This window comes from Gymnoscopelus microlampas (assembly GCF_963454915.1).
Source record: "Gymnoscopelus microlampas genome assembly, chromosome: 2".
NCBI classification, from domain to species: Eukaryota; Metazoa; Chordata; class Actinopteri; order Myctophiformes; family Myctophidae; genus Gymnoscopelus; species Gymnoscopelus microlampas.
In genome coordinates this window covers 35,267,722-35,291,019 of record NC_139939.1, presented here as the reverse complement: position 1 = coordinate 35,291,019, position 23,298 = coordinate 35,267,722, and the positions used below count along the sequence as shown (strand labels likewise).

At 39.7% G+C, this 23,298-nt stretch overlaps 2 protein-coding genes across 2 annotated transcripts; one reads left to right on the top strand and one right to left on the bottom strand.

Annotated features, from left to right (window-relative positions):
* Positions 1-93: 93 nt before the first annotated feature.
* Positions 94-2,812, bottom strand: dpy30 (dpy-30 histone methyltransferase complex regulatory subunit). Its single transcript, XM_084073312.1, has 5 exons — positions 2,742-2,812; positions 1,761-1,801; positions 1,550-1,597; positions 426-568; positions 94-291 (listed from the first exon to the last, which is right to left on the bottom strand). The coding sequence occupies exons 1-5, from the start codon at positions 2,749-2,751 to the stop codon at positions 219-221; spliced, it is 315 nt and encodes a 104-aa protein (XP_083929438.1). The 5' UTR covers positions 2,752-2,812; the 3' UTR covers positions 94-218.
* Positions 2,813-4,214: 1,402 nt separating this feature from the next.
* LOC311035425 (spastin-like) lies at positions 4,215-21,590 on the top strand. Its single transcript, XM_084043606.1, has 17 exons — positions 4,215-4,819; positions 8,586-8,669; positions 9,006-9,089; positions 9,785-9,871; positions 10,459-10,649; positions 10,955-11,082; positions 11,588-11,681; positions 12,412-12,486; positions 13,912-13,983; positions 14,211-14,286; positions 14,717-14,808; positions 16,205-16,284; positions 16,415-16,457; positions 16,653-16,732; positions 17,586-17,656; positions 18,586-18,626; positions 18,797-21,590. Exons 1-17 carry the CDS (start codon positions 4,456-4,458, stop codon positions 18,920-18,922), a joined length of 1,788 nt encoding a protein of 595 aa, XP_083899732.1. The 5' UTR covers positions 4,215-4,455; the 3' UTR covers positions 18,923-21,590.
* Positions 21,591-23,298: the final 1,708 nt, after the last annotated feature.

The following is a 23,298-nucleotide window of genomic DNA, read 5'->3' as shown; positions in this document are numbered from 1 at the left end:
AAATGGCAGATACCCAGCCTTCAGTAAATCTTGTATTATTATGCATTTATGAATCACTCACAATCTATGCCAGATAATGGTCACAGAACATGATTGACAATCATTAGTCACATCTTTATTCTGTTGAAAAAAACAAACAACTACTGGATCATTAGCAAACACATGAAGCAACTACTTTTCAAACACATAGCCTCTAAGGGTCTCTCCAGTGTCCAGGTCTAATTTCGGTCTTCAAACTGTGACTTGTTCTTGAGAAGGTAAGCTGCTAAATATTCTATTGGATTTGGTGGTCTGGAAGAGAAGAAATCAGGAAGAGAATAAGAAATGACTTCAAATAACAAGGGATATATTTAAGTGACATGTTGACAATACATACTTATATAATAATTTCTAATGCTAAAATCAATGATCCCATTGAAGCCTACCTGTCCTTGGCCAGCACTGATAAACCTTGAAGCAGAATGGGCACTACGGTCTGATCCAGGTACGCCCTGGTGGGAAGGGACTGCAGGTCCACTTTCTGCTTGGAAGTCTTCTCTGTATTGGCTTTCTCGTTCTCCGCTATTCTCTACAACATAGCATACGGTTAAAGGTAGGGTAAGTGATTTTCTTTTGTTAAAATAAGTGTTAAATAGCTCTATATTCTGATAGTACTCATTGATATAGAGTGTTTGTTCAGTAAAAGGAGTCTCCTTGTCTCTCCAGCTCTTTATAAAACAGAAAATGCATTTTTGTTTCAGTTTCATTTCCAATTTTATCCAATCAGGATACAGAACTCAATCAAGATATTGATTAAACAAGTGAAATTGGAAGTGATGATGCTAAGAAATGAGCAGGCACAATTGGAACTGGAACACTATAAAAATGAAGCTTAAAAATGGGTACTTTCTCCTGATTGGCTGAGATTTTGACACCTACCGGAAAATGTATGTTCTGTTTATTAAAGAGCTGGAGAGACGGGGAGACTCCTGTTACTGAACAAACACTCTATAGCAATGATTACTATCAGAATATAGTGCTTTAACCTTTTAACAAAATACTTTTTGTTTTAACCCAAAAATATCAGTTACCCTACCTTTAAGAATACATTTAGACGTTTACATTTCAGCTGATGCTCTTACCCAAGAGTAATGTAAAATAAATGGTCTTACAATCATAACAGATGTTAGCATCAAGCAAACCATAATCTCTAAGGATAGATTCTGCTAACGGCAGAATCTGTCAGCACCACTGCATTAAACATGTTAGTAGGAATAAACACAGAAGCACCCAGGAGGAAGTAGACTAAGAAAGGGGAGGAGCCAAACAGAGTTCTTGTTTTACACAGAAAATAAGGCAAAAACACAGGGAAAAAAAACTTTTTTTACCAAATGGGTTTCCAAATTGAGCAAACCAAAACCAGGATAACGGCAGATAATGTAATAATTCTCCAATCTAAATTGACCACACTAGGGGCTATTTTGTGGCTCTGCCTGTAGGAACGCTGATGAATGTCTCTCCTCCACCCACACAGTGTCACAAGTAGGAAGGTTGGATTTTCCATAGTTACCTGGATATTGTCTGTCAGACCATATTCAGCATGGGGGTTTTCAGCCACCTAGAATAATATTAAGTTGTAAGCATTCATATTCACAAATAAAACAATCTCAAAGCCAAGACACAATCGGACACCTTAGTATGTAGAAAGGATATCACACATGAAGTTTTACTGCACTTAGTTTGAATACATACTGCTGCAGATCGTATCTTAGGCTACTTACTGGGGTATGTCCCTCCATGGACTGATCTGCATCTGTATGGTCTATAAAAAAGAAAAGAACAACAAATATTACAAACTCTTAACCTAAACCCATTCAAAATAAGGCCTGTCAGCAATTATTTGAGAAAATCACAATTCTTTTTTCATAATTGTCACAATCGTGAAAAATGTTCACACATTTTCAAATATATAAAAAAGCAGAAATAGCAGATCTACAGGCTTACAACGCATGTTGTAAGCTTGTAGATCAGCTATTTCTGCTTTTTGTATAAAATTATTAAATGTCAATCATTTATTTACATATTTATTTTGATTAAGAAGCCTAAAAGGCAAACAGAAATAAAAAAATGTTTTTATGTTCCAGTGTGCAATGCCAAACACACAATTAATAGTCAACTTAAATTTGTAATCGTAAGCCTACATGAGAAAAGTCATAGTAAGATAGCGAATGCAAACGTTGTGTGGTGTATCTCGGTTCTAAACTTCTTCAATGTGGTAAAGTCATTTTGTATCTTTTGGAGTAACTTTTAAATGACATTTCTGCAAGGAAAGTTAAAGCCCATTCTAGTTCGTTGCACTTTGATTTGAACCAGCAGAGCAGTTCTTTCTGCCGTCTGGTGAATATAATAAAACTAAGATTATTTTGGTGTCCGTTGGAATTTGTGGTTTTGAATGTTGCTTTGGATTTGGTCGCATACTGTGACCCAAGCACCAAAATACAGCGTGTCGCAGAATGAATGAACAACAATAATGCAACCGTATGTGAATCATGGTTTATAAGTGGCGGTAAGCTGCAGCTAGCTTAGCAACAATGTAGTGACATTCATTGTACAGAATGAAAGACAATAGCATAAGAGAGAGTTCAGAGTGCTAGCGTTAGTTGTGTGATATTAAATTATACAACGCTATATTGGTAGAACAAAATAAAAGAAACAGATTGAAAACCAGATAAACTCAGTTAAACGAACAATGATTTACTCACCATCCGCCATGTTTGTTGTTGGTGTTTACGCAGGGCGCGTGGTCTACGTGTATTCTGCTCGAGGGTTACGCTGGAACTACGCTAGAAATCTAGAACCAGCGTTGCCAGATTGTGCGAGAGAAATAAGCAACCAGGTCTATGAAAACAAGCCCAAAAGAAGCTTTTTGAAAATAGCCAATCTACAAGCTCACAACGCGTCGTGTGATGCGACCGTTATATTATACCTCTATGGATGCGACGCGTTGCGAGCTCGTAGATTAACTATTTTCAAAGAAAGCTTGAAAAAAAAATGAAGAAAATGAAAATGTAGGAATATTTTCAAATCCACAAAATATTGTATGGGGGTCTATGGCACAACCTATTTTCAGAAGGTTGGGTCATTAATATGGGGGTACTTCCTTGACATGAAAATGTTTGAGATGCACTGGTTTAAACAACATAACATTAGGAAACAAGCCCAAATAAGCAACCACACTTTAGAAACCAGCCCCAAAAAACGCAATCCGGAAGTCGCAACTACCAATATTTAAACAAGCCCAAGTTCGCTTATAATAAGCGGACATGGCAACGCTGTTCAGAACCCGTCAAAAAAAATTGGCAGGAAACTCACTTCCTTTAGCGACGATTACCTCCAAATTAAAACATCACTATTAACATTTATTTGTTTAAACGAAGAGTTGCACACAAAAAATATATATATTGGTGTGTGTGTGTGTGTGTGTGTGTGTGTGTGTGTGTGTGTGTGTGTGTGTGTGTGTGAGATCATCAACAGTATGAGTATTTAGAAACATTAATGTCAAACGAAACCTAAGTTGTATTAATGTGCGTTTTGAACATAAGGAGGTTGGATGCACATTAAATTAATTATTGCACTTGTACTGAGTACGCGAGCAGCATGAATATTCACATGCGTTCACTTTTATGCCACATATCGCTAAAAATCTTAATTTATATGTGTACGTTCTTCTTCCAACATATTACTAGCAGGATCTACACTGGTTAAAAAGCTTAGTCTAATACATTCTAAAAGTGGGGTCCGGGGACAAATGGACAAATGGTCCGGGGACAAATGGAGAGTGTACAAATGGACATTTGTACACTCTCAGAGTTAAATTAACATAGATTTTACTATATGAATTGGGGTCCAAGAGATAGAAATGCCATTAAAGGGGGGTCTGTAGCCCTAATGCATGTAAAACTGGGGGTCCTTGAAATTCAAATGGTTGAGAATCACTGCTAGAGCCATAAAACATCTTCTCTTATGGGGGTCCCTGGTATATCTTTTCAAATGGGGGTCCGCGGGCTAATGAGTGTCAATTAGGGGGTCCTTGACATGAAAAGGTTTGAGAACCACTGGTCTAATATAAAATATTAGTCCAAATAATCTTATTTTGAAGTCCCCCGGACCCTTTCAGCTCTGTTCAGCTCTGTTTAATTCAGATATCTTGACGCGATGTTAGTGGCTGTCTAGAGGCGCTGGCAGTGGGCTGGTAGCACGCTGGTACAGTTGTAACGTTTCCTCATTTCTCTTTTAATTGCATTGGTTTACACACTGACATTTGGTCGTTATTTATTGAATCAAGACTGAACGGATAAAAACAACAGAAATATACGTTAGAGACAAGACAGTGTCCACCAAAACAAAACAAAAAAAACACAAACACAAAAAGGTCCGTTTATTATGACATGGATAGGTTCATAGGGAGGCGGATGAATGAGTTCCACGGGAGGAAGAAGGAAGAAGCGAGGCTTCGCCGCCGCCGACAGAGACACATGCGATCGGGTGTCGCCGCATAAAATATGTAGCCGTTTATTGCACATCATCGTGTCTCCGCTGCGGGCCGTGCTGTCATTGTTGCGTCTTGTCACAGTGTACTGTGGCATCGTCCTCGCCTGGCTGTACGAGCGGCTGACCCGGGGGATGGCTGCGAGATCCAAACAAGGGGCCGATGGCCAGGGAGACACCATCATCAACATGGGAAGCGAGGAGTACAACGACGGAGAGCGGATCAAGAACCACCACAAACAAGCTTTCGAGTACATCTCTCTGGCACTCAGGATTGATGAAGATGAGAAAGGTGTTTGATGTGCCGCGCTTCTGTTTCTCTAGAATCCCTACGGTCTGCGAGTTTTCATTGGCTTAGTTGGCAGTTGTCAAGTCAATGTCACTGGGTGTGCATGTGATGGTTGAATCTATGTACAGGAGACTATCGGTATATAAGCTGCTGTAAAAGACATGTCTAGACGACTAGTCTAGTCATATTATTAGTTTCATTCCATACTCAGCAGGGGCCATTAAAGCTAACTAGGAAGTTGGCTTGTTATCTTGGTGGATGTTGCTCAGTCCATATGATTTTCTGGAAAATAAAAGTAATTTAACACGCACAGTTGAGTTTCACTTAACCTGTGCAAGGCACAGTAGGTACTAAGTAGGTAGATTCTGTATGTAGCTTAATGTCCTTGTTTTACAACTTAAGCTTTCCAACCACCAAACTGATGGCAGGATGTGGTTGAGGGAGGCAGCTGATACAGTGGCATCGGCCCGTCGTGGTTCACTGAAAGTGCCTTGTCCAAACAGAAGTGTCTTCTATTCTACTGTCACATTGCTCAGCCAAAGGCACATAGAGAAAGTTTGCCAGGATTGAAAGATAACAATGGCTCTCTTTCAAAATCATTTCCTTAAACAAGTGTCATGATGATCCGTTCATTATCAGGTGTCCATCCACTCAACTTTTGGTCATTGACTATTGTCACATCACAGGTTTATTGGTTTAAAAAAAAAAGTTAGAGATAAAATATTTCAATTCACAGCTCAGAGAGCAATGAATAGTGTGGGGGGGCTTGAGATAAAATCTTTGTATACGCCTGAAGGCTTGAGTGTTGGGACTGTTGCACACTACTATCATATGACTTCTCTTCTTTAGTGTTAACAGATTTAATAGAATCAATGTAATATTTTATCAGTTCCACTAATCAAAATTGTAAATGTTGCTTTTCTTTTGGCCTCTGGGACCTAGACATAGTATAGGGAGACAAAGATGTATTCCATGACGTACAGTACTATAGCACCTCAGTAAAACTATGCCTAACTCAAACCTTAATATTAACACTAACCTCTGTAAAACTATGCTTAAACCTAACCCCAGTAAAACTATGCTTAAACCAACCCTAAACATAACCTCAGTAAAACTATGCCTAAACCTAATCTTAACCTCACAGAATTGTGCCTAACCTTAACCTCAAACTAATATAACATTTGTCTGAAAATGTTTTGGTTGGGCGAAAATCATATGAATGTAGTTGCATTCCAGTAATACGCATGCCAGAGGAAAGTATTCCTGTTTTGGTACCTAGATTTCCCCTAGTGCCCACTCTTCCTAGGTCTGATGCCCAATCTGATGCCTACATTACATTTCCCTAGTGCGCACTCTTCCTAGATCTGGTGCAGTGCCCACTCTGTTTTGATGCCCAGATTTCCCTGCACTGGGACAATCAAATCTTCAGCCCCAGTTCCAGACTAGTGATAAACCACCAATTCCAGCCATCACTGTTAATCTGACCTACTGAATCATCCATCCTTGTGCTAATTCTCGCTCAATGTACAGTCAAAAACATTTTGACTACTAGTAAGCTTTGAGTGTTGATATTGTCAAAGGGCAAGGAAGCTCGTAAATTACCAGAATAACCTCCAATATCAAGCTACATGGCTTGATTCTGTCTTGCCTACTTAATTGAAGTTGTCCTTTTCTTTATTGCTTAAAACGTTAACTTGTGTGTGTGTGTGTGTGTGTGTAATCAATCGGTGTGAGTTGGTCGCAAAATTCTAGCATGCTAGACAGAACACAAATTATTAAATCTCACCCGCCGCAAAATCTACAAGCAAACATAGTAGGGCTGGGACGATATGGGTATCTCATGATACGATATCTATTGCGATATTAGGCCCTCGATAACGATAATATCACGATATTCGATATATTGCGATATCACGATATATTGCATGAAATTTCACCAACGATATATCACGATAGTCCTTGTATTCAATTCATAAACAACTATCCACCTGCGGCCAGATAAACGGATGCAAGGCAAGGTGGGCGACTTTGCAGAGTATGTCCACCCTCCTTCTGATCGAGATTGGGTTCTATTCCAAGTGGATGAAAGAGAGTTTAGAAAGACCATGGACACCAAGCTGCTAGATGACAAACAAAGCATCGCGTTTACCGGAAATAACCCCAAATGTTGGATCAAACCGCTTTTCTATCGAAAATCCAAATAAAGACATTTAAATATGGCAAATCATGGCAGTGATAGCCTTTGTGTTTTCAATAGAAGACTGTGCTTCTATGTTAAGCTGCTGTGGGTGACCTCTGGTGCTGTGTCCTGGTCAGAAGGAACAGAAACACTCATATCAGACATCCTCTCTCACTGTAGCTCCATTGTTTTGGCAGGCGGACAAATAGACATGCCTGGGCCCAACTCAATGGCCTGATTCACCCAGCCACTCCAACCCTTTTGTGGGGCCTTTGTGTGCTAAATGCTTGCTCTGGGAGAGTGGAAAATGGCACCGCATTAGAGTGTGAGTGCTATAGTAAGCTTACACTGTACACGGCTGGTAAAGCACTTACAGTATATGAACAGTATGAACCCGGACCAGCTTGGGAACACTATCATGAGGATTCAGTGATCATTGCTTCCCTTTTATCACCCAAAAACTAGTTTAATATATATTTACATAATTTTTTGTAAGACTCAAAGAGTCATGAGTTCAAGGGGGTTAGCTTGCTGCGAACTGACTGATATAGATGACTGTTATTTCTTGTTTTCCAGAAAACTGAATGACTCGATTCCTAGTGAATTAACCTCTGCAAGGCCAAAACCACGGTTTTAAAGTGGGTGACAATGTCATCACAAGGAAAGATGAAATTACCTACCTGGGTTGTATATTAGAGGCCAACGTCTCAAGTGAAAAAAAAATGGCTACAAAAGTAATAAGAAAAGTCAACCAAAGAACAGGTTTTCTGTTCAGCATCTCCTCGTGGTCAGTAGAAACACACTGAGAACACTAGCAGTGTCTCATCCAATGTCATTTTGACTATGCATGCACTTCGTGGTACGTTGGCACCTCAAAGGCATTAAAACCAAAACTGCAGACCTCTCAAAACAAACTGGTCAGATTACTACTAGGCCTTACACCCAGAACTCACCTAACCCCTGCTCATTACGCTAGGGTGGGATGGCTCAGGGTAGAGGACAGAGTAAACCAACTTACAATGGGCCTGGTCTTCAAGATACTCGAGAAAACAGGGATACCCATGTACCTGTCAGACTACTTCAATAGCATAAAAGACACACAGAGGCACAACACCAGAAGGAGCCCCTCTAATCTCACTGAACCCAGTTTCGGCACAAAAATGGGGTCAAATTCGTTCTACTGTAATTAAAAAAGTGTGACTCCTTACCCTCCTTCAAAACCGCTCTAAAAGAGTACCTACAGTTGGCTGAAAATTGTAATTGGCTCCTGTAAAAAGTGAAAAGTCTAAGCTTATGACCGGAAATGCCCCCCCCCCAACTGTTTACTGTACATATATTTATTTCTTATTACTACTCGTATATATGATTTTCTTTTGCATATTATTTTGTCTTTATTGTCTTTAAATGTCTTGATGAATTTACGCAAGACCTTAATGGAAACAGGCCCGAGGGCTTATCTGGGTTGTCCTTTTAGCATTCTTTTGTATAAATCTGTGCCACACTGCCTTTTTTGGGGCAAACTGTTATACAGTATTCAATCAATCAATCAAAAATGTTTTGATCCTGACCAATGTGTTTATTTGTCATTAGGCCAGAAAGATCAAGCAGTGGAGTGGTACAAACAAGGGATTACAGAGCTGGAGAAGGGCATTGCCATTAAGGTTCCAGAAAAAGGTGATTTTGAATACAGTTTTATTCTGTCAGTGACTAGTAGATTGCGTTGTACAAAAACAACTTTTACAGATTTACCAACCCGAGTGTTTTTCAGAATGTAACAGAACCAAGTCTGCCCTTTTATAAAGTGTATGGTAGAGTCAACATTTTGTATTAAAACATTAAATGTAAATATTTGTAGCAAAATATTTCATGTGTATTCTATTTTTAAATATATGTAACACCAGGGATCTGTGCTAATTACTCATATACATGTCTAAAACTACATGGCTTTGACAAAAAAAAAGACAGTACGGGAAAAGTCCCTGATATAACACTAATTTCTGTCTCTTCCAGGAGAGAAATATGAGCGTGATAAGCGCCTTCAGGCCAAAATGACCACCAATCTCATCATGGCCAAAGACCGACTAGAGCTGTTAGGTAAAGTTAAACTCTTATGAAAGTTACTGAAAGGGCTTGTTGCACTTCATTGTACACGAAAATAGGTGATCTACAAGCTCACAGCACGTTGTGCTGCAACACATTGTGAGCTTGTATTGTTGATCGGCAATTTCTGGTATAAATCCGGCTTAACTGTATTACTGACTTCCACCCTATAAGTTTCTTACACTGGAATGGAAAGTCTACAAACATTCGTTTGGGAAATTATGTGGAGGAAATGTTGTCCAATTTCAATAAATACATGACTTGAGATGTCAGTAGGTTTTGATAGCTAAAATAAATCCAAATGCTTCTAATGTTGGCCTAGATGTGAGAAATGATGGCATTGTTCATTACTTGATATTCAAAGAAAATGTTAAGTGTTCAAACTTAAGATCATAGATGATGCATTATGCATCATAATTATCATCATCATGCATTATGATTCAAATTATTAATGGACATCAGATGCTTTGATTCCTTCAATGACAGCATGAAGAAAAGGCATCCTTTTCTTATTTACTTATTTGTGTCTATGTGGTGCTTTTAAAAAAAACAGATGACAGATTGGTGGCATCTTAAAGCTTTGGTCTATGGTACAATACGAGCAAACACTTCCATCTAATTCAATTTGTTTCATTTATATAATATATCATCATCGTAATTGTTGCTGTTTGTCCTTTGATGTTTCTTAGCCAAGGTGATTTCAGGACACCCTGCTCAGCGAGACATCTATATTGACAGCACTAATCCAGTTTACCATAACACTCATCAACGCTCAGGTAGGTCTTACCCTTGCATACTGCCTTCAAAATAATGTATACAGTGCTTGGGTGGCGCAGGGATAAAGTACCTTTCCACCACTGCAGAGTCTAGGGTTTGTATCTACCGTTGTGCATCCGGTTTGGCTGAACGTCTATACGAACACAATTGGCTATGTTTAGGAGAGGGAAGCCGTGGGGGGAGAGTGATCTTTGTCAATGCACATATTCTTATGGGCTGGGGTAGTGCCTGTCGGCGTGAAATGTTGAACGGGAGAAGTAGAATGGAGGCGCTACATCCTCCCGGCGGGAGCTCCTCACTGGCAGGTGAACCAGTAGGTTACAACAGCACTGGTAACACAGAATGTTGTGGGGAGTTAATTGTCATAATGACCATTTAAAAAAAAAAAAGATTGTCTACTCAAAAGGTTTATACACACATTTTGTATGATTGTGTGTGTGTGTGTGTGTGTGTGTGTGTGTGTGTGTGTGTGTGTGTGTGTGTGTGTGTGTGTGTGTGTGTGTGTGTGTGTGTGTGTGTGTGTGTGTGTGTGTGTGTGTGTGTGTGTGTGTGTGTGTGTGTGCCTGTGTCTTTTTATTGTTTGTAGTAACTGGTGCTGTACCCAAAAAGAGGGACCACGTGACTTCGTCTAGCCACTTGTTGCCACGACCAAAACAGGGCCCAAAGAGCGCCTCTTCCTCATCAGGGGGGCATGTCAGCCATCAGCGCACCTCCAATTATAATGCCCCCTCAAGCAATCACATACAGAGGCCAACCGCCCACACCAACAGTAATAAGGTGAGTTTGTAATCTTACATTGTTTTTCTACACACAGCTCTGTGAAAGTTGGAAAAGCACGGAAGCTACATTTCTCTTGTTTGATGTGGTTGTAGACCCACTGTCATTTCACATATGAGGTTCTCTGTTGAAGGATACACTTCAACACTTCATACTGGACACTGACCGAGAAATGAGAAGTATGACCTTTTCAAATAGGAAATGTATTTGTGAGTTTGCAGGGCACAGCTTGAGGGAATCAAGCATAATACAGTTTTTCCTAATCATTATTGCATTTTGTTCATTGATTGCTTTTTTCTCCCTAGGGGAAAGCAGGTAACCGACAAAACTATAAACCCTCCACCCCAACATCTCCGCTGAAAAAGGACATGAAAAACCTGAAGAATGTGGACAGCAAGCTGGCCAGCCTCATCCTCAATGAGATTGTTGACAGGTAAAAGTGTAGTCTGCTTCCATGACCGGTACACTGAAATCGACACAACATGCCCTTAATAATGAGAATAATGTTTCATGTAATGTAATTGACTCCTTGTCCTTGTAATTGACTGAAACCTTGCCCAAATATTTTGTCCTATGTCATAAATATATCTAATAACTGATGACATGAAATCTGAAATCCACATTGGAACAATGCTGTTTCTATGTGGGTCCTGAGATCCACATCATTTCCCTTTTCTCCAATAACAGGGTCCTAAAATGACAAAATATGATGCTGATTTTCATGATTTATTCAAAAGAAAAAAGTCAAAGTTTTACTCTATACTCAAATGATCACACATGCTGTAGCCTTAATGTAATGGGGTTCCGGTGGTATCTCCACAATGTGTTTCATTATGTTGTGTTGATGTCTATATAGTTTCTTTATCAGTGCCACCAAGAACATTTCCTGCACATATATTATACCTGTGGAATAAAGTGATTGTGACTGTGTGTTCCAGTGGTTCAGCAGTAAGGTTTGAAGACATCGCTGGTCAGGAGCTGGCCAAGCAAGCCCTACAGGAGATAGTCATCCTTCCTGCACTGAGACCAGAGGTCAGTCATCATGATGTACAAACCTGGTGGTGGACTAGAGAAAGCTATTAGATACACTGTCTAGGGATCGACCGATTATCGGTTCCACCGATATACCAAAGTTACAAAACTCATGTAATTTCTATCTCTGTTCTCTCTCTCCGCAACACACACATACGCACACACAACTTGATATGACAGCTGTTATCTGTAGATTGTATACACATAGAATGATAGCATACGCATTTGTTTCATGAAATGCCTATACCAAACAGACTGCAGTCTGCGCTTGATGGTGCAAAAATGAAGCACAAAAAAACAATGAAGCACATCACACACTTTGATCAAATGCAATGTGTGAGTGCCCTGTACATGTCTTCCGGAATGTTCCTGTATTACAGTTTTCAGAATCGGAAGCTTAATTCCAAAACTGTTGTGTCAATCTGTACTTTAGGCTTATTCAGTTTGATAGGAAAACCCTTTTTGGAGTTATTTTTGTTGCTTTTTTTTCTTTCTTTTTTTCCCCGCAATTTTACAATTTCAGTTCAGTTTATAAGAAATGCTGCTGGTGTCCCTTAATGCCTGCGTAGCAGAATTGCAAGTAGTTAATTCTTAGCATTTTACAATAGATTTGAAATTGGGTCACATTTACACAATTATTTAGAATATCATTTGAGGATAAGAACTCTTTGTTTGGTGCTGTTGTTTGCTTGCTTTGGTATTAATTATGATGTTATGAATTTATCCCCAGCTGTTTACAGGCCTGAGGACTCCAGCACGAGGCCTTCTCCTGTTTGGTCCTCCAGGAAATGGGAAAACTATGTTGGTGAGTTTGTCATGTCAAATGTTACACAGCATGTACTGTATAGCAGATTTCACACATTTTATTTACAGGAAAACACAATGAACTTTTACACAGCAAAAATAGTACTATACAAATACATTGCAACTTTATGTAAAGAACAGATATTGAGAATAGGTAATAATGCAAAAGAAAACACTTCAAAAGAAAAACTCACAAAAGACAACACATACATATTCATAATCCATTATAATAAAGGAAAGACTTGCGATGGTGACTCCTTTAAGGTCAGCTTCACAGAACTGAAACAGCACTTGACTTTGAAACTCACATTAGCTTAATGATACATATGTATATAAAATAATAATACTGTAGACCAACTATTGTCTATACTCAGCCAGATGTAGAGTGTCTCAGGGGTAAATGAGTTTACAAAGTTTGGGAACCATTGCTCTAGACTAGACTTAAACAAACAAACAAAAGTTCACATTAGACGATAAACAGGATATGGGAAATAGTGGTGGATGCCCTCCCTCTTGATCCCAGTAAAGCCTGATTTATACTTAGTCGTATGATGCAGTAAATTAAACATAACGAACCCAACAGGAGTGGGTGGTGACAACCCTCTGGGTAAATTTGTTCCCTGCGGTTTGAAAAAAGCATAAAACACTGGCAGAACATTGTAAAATTGGCAGAAAGTAGCACAAGCACAATCTAGTTAATTTGTGTTGCACTTTGCAGAACAGCATGTGTAAAGTGCTTTAAAGACAACAAATATATACATGATGGATTCGAAGTAACATCAATAACGATGACTATGCAGCTAGTGGACAACTAACCTTAAGAAAGAAAAATTAATAAAAAACTTAACAAAAAACATTTGGAGTATATCTATGTACCAAGTACACTAGATAATGAGATTTATAAATCACTTCCACTTATATATTTATGGAATCGCATGGAACCTAGGCATTACAATGCGTCTTCCATTAATATGGATCTACATTATAGGTCTCTGCCAACCCCTATATCCACAAATATACCACACATAACTGATTACAGTGCCAAGCAGTGCATTTGACCTAGATTTTGTGCTAACGCTCATTCTCCAGAACACTGGTAACAAGGCAAATATGAGTTAGTCAGATTGAAAAGGATATTGTTGTGGTACAGGAATGGCTGAAGATTAAGGATAAAAGAGTGTGTGCTATATAAATAAAGATTGCGATTGATATAATTTGTAAATCATTTGCAAATAATTATTTTTATATGTATTTTGTCTCCCACATGTCCTGATACCACTGGCTCGTGGCTTTAATTGGAACCCTGTTGTCAGCTTTAACAACAATCTTTTTTTGTTTTTGAATAATTGTCAGTTTTCTTTGAATATTTGACACTTCATCCTGGAAAGAAACTTCTCCTTTGTTTGTCTTTTAATGTAATCCCCAGGCTAAAGCAGTGGCCATGGAATCCAATGCAACCTTTTTCAACATTAGTGCCGCCAGCTTAACCTCAAAATATGTAAGTAGATGAACGCTGAATTCTACTCTACTATTTTACTTTCAGAGACACACTATCCTTTCATACATTCTATCTTTTGTTATGAAGAACAATGTTTAGTAACATCGTAAAAAGTTGTAAAAAAAAGTTTTAAAAAGTATAAAAAATGTAACTGAGAAGTATGTATGAACTCTTGATACATGCACTTTATCTCCACATTGTCCATCCGTTGTCGTCTATGTTTCCAGGTAGGAGAAGGGGAGAAGCTGGTGCGAGCTCTGTTTGCAGTCGCTAGGGAGTTGCAGCCCTCTATCATTTTCATAGGTAACAGTTTACTTTGTCAATTATATTGTGCATACATCATTTCAAATCACATTATGGTCTGTGATCTATGCAAACATTATGCATTTTGTGTGTGCAGACATCGTCCTTAGGTTGCATAGAGCAATTAATATTGTCTTTGTTGCAGATGCTGTAGATATAGTTATGTATGGTCTCACAGAAATACCACCCAACTGCTATTTACTTTATATACTTGATGTTTCATGCTTATATGGCACTTAAAACAAATAAAAACATATTACAAGTTCCAAAATACACGTGTACCATGTGAAAATAAGAATTCTAAAAATGTTAAAAGAACATGTGTTACTGCTAGTCCGGCATCCAAGCCCAAACACATATCAGTAGGCAGAGATCTCTGGTCGTCTGGCTACGTGAGACTATTAACTGAATCCATTCACATTCCACACAGATGAAATCGACAGTCTTCTATGTGAGAGGAGAGAGGGCGAGCATGATGCTAGCAGGCGATTGAAGACTGAGTTCCTGATCGAGTTTGATGGGGTAAAACGTTTTCTTTTTCTGTCTGCTCGTCTGTTTATTCAAATGCACTTCATCCCACCCACATTTCTTTGTTCTAGCAACCGAGCCAGCTTCTTATCTTCCTAATTGAACAGAACAAGTGGGAACCTATAACAAAATAATTTGAATGGGTAGATAAGGAAATGCCATGACAGCTACTAGTAGCTACATCAGATCCTGCATCATTGTAAATGGTTTGTACATGTGTAACTTTTCTTTCCATTGTATATTTTTTATAAATGCCAATGACTACCACAAATAGCAATCCATAAACACATTCAGCAAACACTGCTCTCTGTGCGTGTGCATGTGTGTGTGTGTGTGTGTGTGTGCGTGTGTGCGTGTGTGTGTGCGTGTGTGTGTGTGTGTGTGTGTGTGCATGCACGTGCACACATAGACATCAAAGGGGGCTTGAGCCCCTGCCCTTTTGTCTGTCGGTAAAAAGTGCCCTTGTCTCCTCTGACTGTAAACTGTAGAAACCACTGCGCCCGTTGGCCTCGCACCTGCAGTAAAGCTTACTTAATTGAGCCCCGTGCCATGCAGTGCTCGCGCAGAATTATAGTTGATTTACAAGCTCACAACGCGTCGCAACGCCAGGCATTGTGAGCTTGTAGATCGGCTATTTTTTGGGTGCGCGATACCGCCCGGCAAACGAAGTCTATTATACACAATCGAAACCTAAATGAGTGCACAACTGAACGCAGTGAATGCACGCAGAACACGGACCAATTGTTTGAGACAGATTAGGTATGTATGGACAAAAAAAATATATATATAGCTGTTAATTTGAAATTACTTGTCAAGCAGGAGCCCATATATATCTCTCTCTACCTCTCTCTCTCTCTCTCTCTCTCTCTCGCTCTCTCTCTCTCTGTGTCAGCACAGCAGCAGTGGTGGGAAAAGTACTCAATTTCTTTACTTAAGTAAAAGTACTCATTATACAGAAGAATAAGTGGCGTCGTTAGGCGGGGGCTTCGGTGGCTATAGCCACCAATGTTTTATCCAAAGCCACCAAAAAACATTATTAAAAAAAGTTTTTTTTTTTAAATTTTATTATATATCTATAACCCTAACCTAACCCTACCCCTAACCCTAAAACCGAAATAAAGTAACAAAAAACGGGTAAAAAAGTACCCGAATCCGACGAATATCCGCAAAATTTCGCGCGCGCTTCGCGCGCGCAGGGGGACACATGCATGCGCGCTGCGCGCGCGTGCATTTGTCCGTGCATGTGCCCTTTTGAAATTCCAGCCCCTGCCTCTCCAAATCTCTCTGCACGTCTCTGTGTGTGTGTGTGTGTGTGTGTGTGTGTGTGTGTGTGTGTGTGTGTGTGTGTGTGTGTGTGTGTGCGCGTGTGCGTGTGCGTGTATGTGGGTAGGTACAGTCAGGAAATGACGAACGGGTGCTGGTGATGGGAGCAACCAACAGACCTCAGGAGCTGGACGAGGCTGTTCTCAGGTCAGATCTGCATGGCTCTTATTTTGGTTGCCAACCACTAGATGGTAGTCCAAAACCAAACAGCCCTAAGTACCCAGAGCTTTATACACTCACTCACTCACTCTCTCTCTCTCTCTCCTTCTCTCTCCAGGCGGTTTGCTAAGCGTGTGTATGTGGCTTTACCAATTGAGGTGGTATGTTGAAGCTTTGAGTTACACAGACTTATGTATTATGATCCTACAATGTTCTTTATCATATGTTTGTTGTTTTAGGCATTAAGCCTACATCTTATGAACAGTTAGACCCCCAATTCCTACTTTCAGACTATTTACTACTATGGCTGTTTATTGCTGTTTAGTATCAACCTGAATGTGTTGTGTTGTTTCTAGACCCGCTTTAAGCTGTTGAAGAACCTTTTAGGGAAACATGGCAACCCTCTCACTCAGAAGGAACTGTCTCAACTGGCCAAGTAAGATGACAATGATGATAAAATTAAATGATAAATTAACACGGCATGGGTATTTGCACAACATGGCTCATTAACCTTTGTTTGGGGTGTCTGGTAGTGTAATGGTCTTGCATCTTTTACTTGTTTGAAGTGCTGCTATTTCCACCTTGGTAGTTTTAATTGGTGTCTGGTAGTGTTTTTGATGTTTTCAGCGCCCTCTGATGGAAATGTGAGGAATATTTGACATACAACATGTATAGGATATATTGCATATATAGGACTTTTCAGTAAGCTGAAGAGTGACTCACTTTCACAGATAATGAAGTGAAAGATTTTACTGGAAAAGAGTCATTTTGTATCAGCTGTTTTCTACTGACAACAGTCATGTATATTCCAGACTACTAGCAGACATAAACCACCCCCCAAGTAGAACCCTTATGCTCTATTTTAATGAACACTGGCATGTCTTCAAAAACACATTGTGAGCAAGGCCTTGAGGTGACTCATAGCAGATTACTCACAAACACAACCATAACACTCCATTCTCATTCACATAACACCTGCAGTCTGTTAGTGGAAGTGACTCATGAAATGACCATGGTGGTAACACTCAGCGTCAGGGAACTCAGTATATTATTAATGAGAAAGGATCGGTTCATGTATCTCATAGTGAATGAATGATAAAATGCTTATTGTTTTTATTAGTAGTATTATTATTAAGTCATATACGGTCATGTAAAACAAAGTATTAATTGTTATGACACTTTCACATCATAGTAGTAGCACACCATTTTGGAACACCAAAATTGGAGATTTGCCATTCAGTGTATTCTACAGTAAGTCCTCATGTTGTGTTTATCTGTGTTTGGCTCAGAATGACAGACGGTTACTCCGGCAGTGACCTGACCTCGTTGGCAAAGGATGCTTCGCTGGGTCCCATCAGAGGTGAGGAACACTTGCCAACACCGTACATCATTTATCACATGCCAGTTCAACTCAGCCAGTAGGAACTACAGAAACGATATCTGCATTAAATTGAGTGAACCTTGGACCACTGTTTCCCAAACATAGGGAGCCCTTTCGGACCGTTTTTATGGGTCATCAGTAAAAGTCTAGTTTTTAACCTTTCTACAAAAGAAAACTAAAAACTAAAACTATTTTTTAAATTGGGCTTAAGGGTACCATCACAGCTAACTTGGATGTGGCCGTCATTTTGCAATGGTTTTCAATGGGAATGAAGTTGGCGCGGAAAGCCGTGCAATGGCAATAAACGCTCCGTTCCCATTGAAAACCATTGCAAAAAGACGGCCACATAGGCAGAATCAAATTTAGGTGTGACCGTACCCTAAGTGGTTAATTCATAATGGACTTTGTAAGTTTGGTTCCTGGGAAGACTCCACATTTCTCTGAGTCTTGATTGATTGTATTATTTCCAATATGAGTCATAAAACAACAACAAAATAATGGTGTCCAGAGACGATGTAGGGGTTAAGAAGACCCTGCTGGCCCAGGATCAAATCCCACTCGAACCTTCTCTGTCCTTCTTCCCTCTCAATCTTTCTGCTGTCAACAACAAAACTACTTTGCAGAGTGGATAGTAATGAAAACTGTAATTGTAATTCCTAAGTTATACCAAATAGTAATCACTTAATTTATGTTGACATTCAAAGATAAAAACAGGTGGCAAAACAAATGGATTCTTGAAGAAAACATAAAATAACATCTCCATGGTCAGATTACTCGTTTGACCCTCCAAGATGTGTTTTGTTGAATTAGTTACCTAGCAGCAGCTGTGTAATTATGTTATTAGATTGGGGCATTGCTGTGAATGTCACATCCACGGTTGTTAATATTTTTTTTCCTACAACTGACAGAGTTGCGTCCAGAACAAGTCAGGAACATGTCTGCTAGTGAGGTGAGTTAATAGCATTTCTATAGATGTTACAAACATTCTAAAATGCTCATTTGTTTTAGTAACACTGATGACAGTTTATTATATCATTACGACAGAATGCTATGATGTGTTGGCTGTCATTTAGATTTTATGGTGTTCAGCAGATGCAGTTAATGGTTTGATGTTTGCAGGTACGGAACATCCGCCTCTGTGACTTTGTGGAGTCTCTGAAGAAGATCAAGAGAAGTGTTGGACCACAGACTCTAGATCTTTACGTTCGCTGGAACAGAGACTATGGCGACACAACAGCTGTATGACACATACATACTCTCATACACACAGTCAACCAAGCACCCACCATTAAGGGGTGTTAACGGTATCACAAAATGTACAGTTTGGTACGTATTGCGGCTATGGGTCACGGTTCGATACATTTTCAGTACAATAGAGAATAAAAAACAATTATAAAATTGCTTTCCATTGTTTATTTTATGAAACTTACAGAGGCCCATGATGAACTGTAGATTACTGAAGAACTAACAGACAATTGTGCATGGTCAATGATCAAATACCAAAATAATATTAAAATTAAAGTCCAATTAATTGCTTTAGCACAATCAGATTCTGCTCCGTGAAGCTGTCTAATGCAAAAAAAATGTGACGACCGTCAAACAGAGTTTTGAAAATCCATACTGTCCTCCTGTAATTGGCTTAGAAGATTTGTGGGAGGAGCCTTTTTCTTACAGAAATTGTTAATACATTTTTTTTTTTTTTTTTTTTCCCCGCAATTTTGTAACCCCATTTTTTCACCCAGTGCCAATTGTCTAAGTAATCCTGGGCGCTACACTCCCTCTGCCAACCTAGGGAGAACCCAGAGCTGAACTCATGCCTCCTTCAATGCATGAGGGCTAACAGGCCTTCTTATCACCCGACGGAGGGGAGTTTCCCCGGTTGGACGTAGCGTGTGGAAGGAACACGTTATTCCAACCAGTTCCTTTCCCCTCCATCAGGCGCCCTGCTGACCAGGGGGAGGCAGTATAGAGACCAGGATTACTGCATGTTTTTGTGAGGGTTTATAAATTAGTTTATGGTGGTTATACACCTACCACTAATAGTAAAGACACTTAACCTGTGGTGAAGTAAGTAAAGATTTGCATGACATCGCATGGGAACAGACGGACAACTAAATGGTGCTAATCATGTTTACTCCATCAGTCACTTTGCCAGGTTACCACACATGATATTCTGTTTGATAAATGCAGTTGGTTGGTAAATCCTAAAGGAGGCAGATGAATTATAGGGTGTACTTACCTGTCTGGCCTGTGAATAAAAAGTGAGTTTCCTTCCGCGATGGCATCACTTCTAGACAGCCCAGTTTTTAGTAGGGAACTGTGCCTTATCTATGAATTTCTGTATATCGGTGCTTCCCTATCTGATTCCTATCGTATCCATTGTAGAACATTTCTACAGTAAAGGCAAGGTTTTACTAAGTGACCAGCATGCTCTTTTTCAAAACTACCCTGGTCCAAATTCATTGAGTTGCTACAGTAATTCACACCTTAAATCCTATAGTCCAACCACAGTCTGCTATCGTTGGGATTTGAACCAGCGTCCTCTAAAGCCTGAGTTATATTTTGCCATAATGCGGTGTGAGCTTATTGATCAGCTATTTTCAGTGTGCCAACACTGGCGCGCAAGCAAGTATAAATCAGGCATAACCTTTAGGCTACTGGCACTGCACCAAAGTTCCATGATTTTTAAACACTTCACTGCCTTTTTCTCTGAGACTAGCTCATACTGTGTCACAGCAACTGGTGCAACTGTGATGTCTGACATTTCGGTTTTTCCTCTGGATAATATACCAGCATACTGTATTTTCTTGGTAGTGTAACATGAACACAAAGAGAAGAGTTCATGACTTTTATAATGCTGTTGTACTGAAAATAGGACAAATATTCCCTACCTTTTGTTTCTCTGTAGATTTTGTTATAGAACTCCTAGCTGGGAATAGTGGGTAATAGCTAACTGATGCCCATAAATGCTGGTTTACTTATGTAATGCTTGTTCTGTATGTGGTCATATAGTTGAATGTCATTGTATATTACCAAGCAGGGCAAGACTAATGTCTCATATAGTCTTATCACTGTTGTTGGAAGAACCACGCATCTGCAAAATGCAAGCTTTTCGATAATCAAGGAGTGCATTGTCTCATTGATGACCCAAGGAGTCACGAGACAAATACAGTTTAAACTAAACATAGTCCATAAAGAAAGCATGCATTTGTGTGTTTTTTCCACAACAGCAGCATCACACTCGCCTCATTGGAACAGATATTGCTATGCCTTTTCTCAGCAGTAAGAGTATGTAAATGCCTGAATGTGAGACACCCAGTCTGCGGTTGTCAATTCTTGCAAAGCAGCATATTGCTGCCTGAAAAGGCTGTAGCATTCTCCCTAGTGGGTTTCATGTAGTACACCCATCAATGTGCTATGGACATGGACATGACATGGACTATGCTTTATGTTGTTACTGTATGTGCATGCTATTCTCACTGCAGTGTTGGAAGCCAGTGAACAGCAAGTATCAATGGTTCAGTTCAAAATTTGGTCTGTAAATAATAAAGTTATGTAGTTTGATGGGTTTCATTCCAATGAAAAACTCCTACCAGGAAACAATCTGTTCATATTTGATAAACACTTGATTCCTTCCTTAAAACCATAACTATTATACTACTATGTTACTATCATCAGTAACATGCTTTACCTTCATGTCAGCAGTCATTGTATAAGCTAAAGCTTTGTTTGGTTACAAATGGCGGATATTTCATTTTGGAAAGAAACCTCACTGCTTTGAAAGCAGTTGGAATGAATCAGCTGCTGTCTGTAGAAAACGTTTCCTAATTTTGAAGGAAACGATGCAAAAATGACACGAATAAGGAGACTGTTATTTGCAAGTATGCGAGTTGAATAAACTTTTCTATTGATACTGTAGCTTGTCAGTCTGAGTCCTCTGGGGTTTGTTTATATTCAAGTACAAAAATGTGACATTTCAGAATATTTAGGACTATGGCAGGCATGGGGATGTTTAGTATGCAACACCCAATCCTGATCCCAGTTGGATGTGAGTGAGTGTGTGTATGTGTGCGGGTACAGTACATGCATGTGTTTTATTTTAGATAGCAGTAATTTTGAAGGGTCGTATACTGGAAGATAATATATATTGTTTATACAAATCTACTTATATTGAACCATTTTATCACTTTATAAGGCCATTTCAGTAATAGCTGGAGCTGAAACTGCTTCCCCTTTTTTTGTGGGGGGGGGGGGGGGGGGGGGGGGTCGGCAAAGTGAGACAACCTCTAGTGCTTCACTGCTAGTCAAAGCACAACAACTTGTCACATTGATGTGTAGTAGAAGACTCCTTTATTTTTCTAAAGACAAATGATACATGGTTTCAATTTGTCCTACTTTATTATATCTGTGAGGTTAACTAGTCTATATTGTTGATTAAATTGCCAATCTGAACCTACTGTAGACTTTAGTCTTATTAAGCAAATATTTTGGTTTGGTAATGATTAAGCCTCATTTATACTTTGTTGTATGACAGTGTCGTACAATGAAGTACTAACTTCAATCTCATCACAAACTTTTTATGCAATCAGTTTTCTGGCATAGACATTTGCTCCCCAAAAGTACCTTCCCCTAATTTAAACATAAACTTATGGGCAAGTGACCCACCGACAACTTGTGGCATGTGGTGGGTGTTTCATTCACAGTGCAGACGCAGACACTGAATTTCAAACAATGGTGTCACACAGAACTGTTGGAGCTGCAGGTTGATACTTCAAAGTTCACTGCATGAATTATTTTCATAATTTATGCATGAAAGGGTTAAGCTTTAAAGCTGTAATTCATTAGTTTTATGTCCTACCCGAGATTCAAACCCAGGTGTAGGAGACAAAGCATCTACTGCAGGGGTGGCAAACTGGTGTTTCGCGGGCCAATTCCGGCCCGCGACGTCGTCAAATCCGGCCCGCGAGGTGATTTGAAAAAACGGGATTTAATACTACCTCTAATGGAAAAAAAAACGAGAGAGAAAAAAAAAAGGCAGAAAAAACGCCAGCGCCCGCCAGTTCCTTACTGAGGCTGCCTGCATGGGGGTTGAATACTGGACAAACTTGTTATGTGAGAACAATGGCCAAGCTGTGAAGCCACAGCCAAGGTCATTAACATACAGAGGACCATCACCATTCAACTCTACCTGTACTGGAGAGAGCGCTTGTTCAACAGCATCACAAATCCGGTAAAACACCGTTGTTTGGAGAAGTATATACCAGTTGCGTCTCTCATTTGGAGGAGTAGAGAGTGGCTGCATTCCTCACCACCAACACCAGCTGTGAACGCTTGACTCTGTGTGTGTGTGTGTGTGTGTGTGTGTGTGTGTGTGTGTGTGTGTGTGTGTGTGTGTGTGTGTGTGTGTGTGTGTGAGTGTGAGTGTGTGTGTGTGTGTCAGTTTTAGTCCGTTTTTTGGTGCGCAACACAGCCCTCGTTAGTCAATTGCTTTCACCTGCTGTTGCTGTGCGGAGAGTGCGCAACAGGGCATATCTCCGCCAAGCCAGGGTGACCAACAGGCCCATGAAATTCATATGCAGGCATAGTAGCCAATTAGAATGAAATCTGCAAAAACTGACTCA

Excerpts from the sequence above, each read along its gene's own strand:
- dpy30 (XM_084073312.1), bottom strand. Across the intron at positions 1,598-1,760 it reads CCATGGAGGGACATACCCCA|GTGGCTGAAAACCCCCATGC; the intron begins GTAAGTAGCCTA and ends ATATTATTCTAG. Across the intron at positions 569-1,549 it reads GTCTGACAGACAATATCCAG|AGAATAGCGGAGAACGAGAA; the intron begins GTAACTATGGAA and ends GCTATGTTGTAG.
- LOC311035425 (XM_084043606.1), top strand. The coding sequence starts at position 4,456 with ATGAGTTCCACGGGAGGAAGAAGGAAGAAGCGAGGCTTCGCCGCCGCC. Across the intron at positions 9,872-10,458 it reads TAACACTCATCAACGCTCAG|TAACTGGTGCTGTACCCAAA; the intron begins GTAGGTCTTACC and ends TATTGTTTGTAG. Across the intron at positions 12,487-13,911 it reads GAAATGGGAAAACTATGTTG|GCTAAAGCAGTGGCCATGGA; the intron begins GTGAGTTTGTCA and ends TGTAATCCCCAG.